At 42.2% G+C, this 6,715-nt stretch overlaps 1 protein-coding gene across 1 annotated transcript; it reads left to right on the top strand.

Moving 5' to 3' along the window:
* Positions 1-3,870: 3,870 nt before the first annotated feature.
* LOC103006195 (proteasome maturation protein-like) lies at positions 3,871-4,455 on the top strand. The gene has a single exon (XM_057548566.1). The coding sequence runs from the start codon at positions 3,928-3,930 to the stop codon at positions 4,351-4,353; it is 426 nt and encodes a 141-aa protein (XP_057404549.1). The 5' UTR covers positions 3,871-3,927; the 3' UTR covers positions 4,354-4,455.
* The last annotated feature ends 2,260 nt before the right edge of the window (positions 4,456-6,715 follow it).

Raw genomic sequence — 6,715 nt, 5'->3', positions numbered from 1 at the left:
CTATGTCAAAGTGTTGTTATTATGATGAAATAAAGTATGCAAAAATAAGTAAAGTATGCAAAGACTTACTAACATGTCAAGCACACAGTAAACATACAAGAAATGCAAGTGATTCTTACAGGAAGACTTCAAGGAAAGGAGTTCTAACCTGCTCTTGATTCTTTAGGGCTCAGTCTGGTGACAGTCCACTCTGTTTTCTTACCAACACTCACCCTAAAACCCAGTCCCAGAGGCAATTCTGGGAAATCTGCTCTTCATCAAAGGAAGGGTGAGGAGGAGAGAAAGGACTGGAAAAACATGCAGGGCTCATGGCAGCTCATGCCTATGTATCATGGGTAGACAGCAAGCCTCCTCAATGTGAAATTCCCAAAGTGCAAAGCATTTTGGTGCAGGGCAAACGTGGGCCTTGGGGTAACAGTCCAATGTTGAATTCCAGCATTTCTTTTCACTACTTGGGGGACCTTTGGCTCTGGTGCTATTTATTCACTGAGTCAACAAATGTTTATGGATCATCTACGGTGGACTGGTGTGAACAGCACAGAGAATTCTGTAAGGAAGACAGACAGGGTGGGGAATCCTCCTGATACACTGTGAACGATGTGATGATAGAGGTGATTACAAGATACAGCAATGGCGCAGAACAAAGACAACTTCAGTCTTCCTGGGTGGAGGGGAGGACTCAGAGAATGCTACACAGAGTGGGCAACATTGCAGCTGGGTTTAAAGACAGAATAGGAATTTTCAAGACAGGCAGTGGGGAAAGGACATTCCAGACAAGGAGAAAAGCCTTTCCCCTTAAAACAGATCAATCCTGACCTTACAGAAATCAGAGGGCTAGATAATCAATAACCAGATTTTTAAAAAATGCATAAACCCTTTAACAACAAAAACCTCCTTATCATCACCAGCAGCTGCATCAACAACCACCAAAGTACCAACAGAGCCGTTAAGTGTTGCCTCACAGGGTCGGACCTGGGCAGAATGGGTGCTCTCTCTATTCAACCAAGGTTCACTCTGGAAGAGGATATTGACTGAGCCACTTGCCTAAGTCTCTGGAACTGTCACACTCCTACTGTATCATAACATATAATGAACATTATATTGAAAAGCTGGGTCTCCAGAAAGGGCTAGATTTCTAAAACAGGAGGACAGGAGTGTGAGGTAAGGTCATCACTCTACTGCAATTAAGTTAGAAGGGAAGGAGGCACAGAAATGGGCTACGTGAACAGAAATGGGTACATTTATGAGATGTGTGAGTATGGTTATAGATTGAATATATTTGACGTAATTAACCAATATAGCTTTATTTCCTCCCTAAATCATGTTGCCTTGTTGCCTTCTACCTCCATGGCGAGGCTTGTTACTCCAGGGAAAGAGAGAACAGATCCTGCCTAGGAAAAAGAGCCATTGGGTCTCAAAGTCTATAGCAAGTCTTGCAAATCAGGCTTTTTTAAATGCAGGAGTTTCTAAATTTCTTTAACTTCCATTCAACAGATCAAGTGTCAGATCTCCTGGGACTTGATTATGCTTAGGGAGTATATTAGTCATTTGGGGCTGTTACAGCACAATACCATAGACTGGGTGGCTTCGGCAACAGATATTTATTCCTCACAGTTCTGGAGGCTTGCAATTTGAGATGAGGATGCCAGCACGGTTGGGTTCGTGGTGAGGGCCTTCCTCTGGTTCACAGGTGGTTTGTCTTCTTGCTGGGTCCTCACATGGTGAAGAAAGAGCGAGCTCTGGTCCCTTCATCTCTGTATAAGAGAACTATCCCATCTGACCGCATCTCAACCTAATTAATCACCGAAGGCCCCCAAAATACCATCACATTGTTGATTACAGATTCAAAATAGGAATTAAAGACTTCAACATAGTAAGGAGGCATAACTCAGGATATGACAGAAAGGAAATGAAATATCCAGCTTTTCTCACTCAGGTGGGTTGCAGCAAGAAAAGAAAAATAGAGCCAGGGGGAGGCATTTTATGATTCTGTTTCCCCCTTCCTGAAGCTGCACTCTGATATGAGACTTCAGAAATATCCAGCTAGATATGAGAAAATTATGGGAGACAGGATTTAGAACACACTGCTGCAAAATATGATGCCGTGGCATTGTGAATATTTTAAGCTGAAGGAATTTGAGAAACAGAGAAGCAGGAAGGACTCTAGGACCTCCACCTTCTCTGCTGAAGCAGGTCACAAGACCCTCATGTGAGAGGTGCCCTCCCTATACCAGGAGGAAAGGAGCATCCTTATTGCTGAAGGGAGGGCAAGAGGAAACTGAATGAACAGGCCTTGCTAAGTTTCCCCGTGTTTACTACCTTTAGCTCATTCCCTTTGGTCCTTTCATGTTTTACCAGGACTTCCCACTCTTCAACAAACCTAGTGGTAAAAAAAAGCTCAGGTTTAACCATTTCTTCAGGTCTTCATTTCCTTATGAGGGCTCCATTGTCACGTAAAACTTATATTAAATAAATGTGTATGCTTTTCTTTCGTTGTTCTGTCTTTTGACAGTCCAATTTATAAGGCACCAACTGGGGAACCCAGGAGGGCAGTAGGAAAAGGAATTTTTCCTCCCCTACAGTAGCTCCTGCATGGAGCTAGAGGAGAACTATGAGCCTCAGGAAGTCTCACATATGGCATCTCTTCCAACATGGCACAGGAGACAGCACAAAAGTGGTGGAAGCGAGCTTGAGAGGTGAGTGTGAGGATGCACTCTGTTTCCATGCCTTGTATGGCGTTCAGGGGACCCAGATGTTACCCTGTGTCCTGGTAAGTAGGTACACATGCTCAGAGAGGGGGCCAGAGCTGTGTAGAGTCAAAGAAGCCCCTATGTGCAAAGACTGTAACTGAAGGAAGGTGGCTGAGACCATGGATGTCAGTAGTGAGAGCCAGTGTGTCACCGCCAAAGGTCTAATGGGACAAGTCTTACCTCAGTGGTCACCCGCCTAGCAGCTGAGCAGACCAGACATGTTGCAGCAGAGACCTGCAAAGGTCAAGAGCCTCACTACTTAAGGTGTATCCAAACACCAGCTGCATCAGTATCACCTGGGCTCTTCTTAGATATGCAGAATCTTGGGTTATCATCCCAGAACTGCTGAACCAGAGTCTGTACTCTAACAAGATACATAGATAATTGGTGTCACATTTAAGTTTCAGAAGCCCTGATCCAGAAGATATTGGGTGGGTCAAAGGCTCTGCCTCTCCCCTATAGCCCACCATGAGTTGCATGCCACAATCACCCTCTATAGCCATGTGCTCTTTTAGAGAGAAGTAAAAGGATGGGGAGAAATTGTGAAAGACTGAGCATTACCCAAAAGAGGCTCCATTAACTACAGAGACTGTCTGCATTTTTGAATTGGACCAAGTTTACTGGGTTGGACCCAAACTGGCCCCCCCCACCAAGATTAAATCAGTGGTGGAAAATGATGAAACTACATTTTCTTTGCGCATTTGAAAGTAGCAGGGTTAAATTATAAGGACTGCCATAATATTATCAATGTATCTGAGTGGCAGAGTGAATAAAGACTATTTCCATGTTTGTTTCTTATTAGTCAGGATTCTCACTCAGACAAGATGAATACTGAATTGCGTGGTTTCTCATTTACTGTTTCATATTATTCACCTCTTTTTAGAGTCTTTTGTATATTTAACTTTTTGGACTCACCTCTTAATGAGTGAATCCATGGGTCTATGACATGAAATATTTTAATAAATTTGCATAGCAGGGAATACAGCTTAAAGCCAGATTTGTTTTTTGTCCTAGGATTTAGTTAAGTCTGGACATGTCTGCACAGCTGGTAGGGAAGCCTGGCAGGGCTATCTACTTGTGGGACTAAAGATCGTTATGATAAAGAATTCATCTTGAGTGAGCCGCGGGGTCGGCTGACGGTAACGGGCTGAGAAGCTGTTTGCGGAGCGAGTTGAAGATGAATGCCAGAGGACTTGGATCTCAGCTAAAGGACAGTATTCCAGTTACTGAACTTTCAGCAAGTGCACCTTTTGAAAGTCATGATCTTCTTCGAAAAGGTTTTTCTTATGTGAAAAATGAACTTCTGCCCAGTCATCCTCTTGAATTATCAGAAAAAAATTTCCAGCTCAACCAAGATAAAATGAACTTTTCCACACTGAGAAACATCCAGGGTCTATTTGCTCCGTTAAAACTACAAATGGAATTCAAGGCAGTGCAGCAGGTTCAGCGTCTTCCATTTCTTCCAAGCTCAAACCTTTCATTGGATATTTTGAGGGGTAATGATGAGACTATTGGATTTGAAGATATTCTTAATGACCTGTCACAAAGTGAACTAATGGGAGAACCACATTTGATGGTTGAATATAAGCTCGGTTTACTGTAATGCACTGTGCTGTTCATGGAAATAGAGGGGCTGCATCTTGTTTATAGTCGTTTTTTACTATACTTTGACGTGCACAACATTAAAAGTACTGACACATGAGAATTTTTGCCTAAGTAGTATCTGTGATCATTTGAAATTATTTGGGTCTTTGGTTTATGTGATAATTGAAGGCACTAAAGGGAGATGGTTTTAAAACTTCTAATTTATATTAAAACAATAGCCTTCTATGTCTTTAAAAAAATGTTGCTAATTAATGTCATAAAACTATGCACAGGTTCCAATTCAGCCTATTTTCTAGTTATTTCATAAATTTAATTTTGAATAACCATTATTGGTATTTGAGTGTGCAAACTTCATAGTAGCATCTTTCAGAATAAACATCTGTTCAGTGGCAGCATTTCAAAGTAAGTACAAAATAAGAGTATTATATTTTACCTTGTTTCAGTATAGTCCATTAATACCCATAAGAATAACACTTGCTTTATTGTTGCTACTTTAGAATTATAACTACATTCTTTGATTCTTTCAGGTTGAAAAGTGTAAGTTCAGAGGTTTTGATTTTGGTCTTGTCTTTAAAGTGAAAAGTTAAATAAAACAATCAGCAGATGTCAATTAAAAAAAAAAAAAAAAGAATTCATCTTGAGGGAAAAGAGTAGAAGTAAAGGAAAAATGATTGTTGAGTCTCAAAATATACAGCAAATCTTAAATTAGGCTTTTTTTGGTAAAAGTTTCTAAACATCTTTAACTCCCATTCAACAGATAAAGTGCCAGGCCTTGTGGGACTTGATTATGCTTAAGGAGGCATAACTCAGGATGTGACAGAGAGGCAATGAAAAGCCCAGCCCTTCTGGTCCAGTTGGTTCAAGGATAGTAACACAGGGTCAGAGGGGAGGTGTTTCATTCAGACTGTCTCTTACTTCATTAAGGAAATGAGAGGACATCAGGCATAAGGTCCTTCAACTCCCCAGTATTTTCCCTATAAGCACCTATATTTATATTCATCCTCAACAACTTTTGTCTCAGAGGATGTGATGTTACACTTTTTCCAAAATACCTGTGCCCAATCCCCTTCCACTTCTTTTGGGACCTCACTATTGTCCAGGAGAAAAACTTGCTTCTACCCTCTCAGGTTCAGTGTCCGGGGGCTTGCAAAATAAATGAACAAAGACAGATTAATAGGAGAAAAAGCACAAAATTTTAAAAAATTATTTTGTCATTACCTCTTTTTTTTAGCACTTTAAAAAAATATTTATTTTTTTATTTTTGGCTGTGTTGGGTCTTAGTTGTGACACACGGGATCTTTGTTGAGACATGTGGGATCTTTCGAGGTGGTGCGCGGGCTTCTCTCTAGTTGAGGCCTGCAGGTTTTCTCTCTCTAGTGTGGCGTGTGGGCTCCAGGGCATGTGGGCTCTGTAGTTGTGGCATGTGGGCTCCAGAGCGCATGGGCTCTGTAGTTTGCGGCATGCAGGCTCTCTAGTTGAGGCGCGCAAGCTCAGTAGTTGTGGCGTGCACGGGCTTAGCTGCCCTGCAGCATGTGGGATCTTAGTTCCCCGATCAGGGATCGAACCCGCGTCCCCTGCATTGGAAGGTGGATTCTTTACCACTGGACCACCAGGGAAGTCCCACAAAATTTTTATTAATATTTACATGTACAGGGGGCTTCCCTGGTGGCGCAGTGGTTGAGAATCTGCCTGCCAATGCAGGGGACACAGGTTCGAGCCCTGGTCTGGGAAGATCCCACATGCCGCAGAGCAACTGGGCCCGTGAGCCACAACTACTGAGCCTGCGTGTCTGGAGCCTGTGCTCCACAACAAGAGAGGCCGTGACGTGAGAGGCCCGCGCACCGCGATGAAGAGTGGCCCCCGCTCGCCGCAACTAGAGAAAGCCCTCGCACAGAAACAAAGGCCCAACACAGCCAAAAATAAATTAATTCATTATTTTTTTTAAAAAAAGCTGGAAATTATTAAAAAAAAATATTTACATGTACAAGAGTTGACAGAAAAGAAGTAAAACTAAAGGAAGCTATTAGACTTGGGGGCTTACATACCATTTTAATGAAGGAAAGAGTGTTTGTGCTTTAAGGGATGATAAAACATGAAGCAACTAGAAAACATATGGGAAGATAAGGGTTATTTTAGTAATGTCTGTTTATTCAGACTCTTCTTGATGTTGACTCTATCTCTGGTAATAAGAATTGCTCTTCCAGGTGGTGGTGGGGGTACCTTCACAAAGGGAAATTTATGCCCTACTAGGCAGATGAGAGGAGGGCAGAGAACTTTTCCTGCATCTGTTGATTCTCAGTTGCCTTCAGCTCAAAATAATCCACGGTGACATACTTTGGGGTGGCATATTCTGATCCCCC

This window comes from Balaenoptera acutorostrata, chromosome 6, assembly GCF_949987535.1.
Source record: "Balaenoptera acutorostrata chromosome 6, mBalAcu1.1, whole genome shotgun sequence".
Taxonomy (NCBI): domain Eukaryota; kingdom Metazoa; phylum Chordata; class Mammalia; order Artiodactyla; family Balaenopteridae; genus Balaenoptera; species Balaenoptera acutorostrata.
This window is presented reverse-complemented; position numbering and strand designations above follow the sequence as displayed.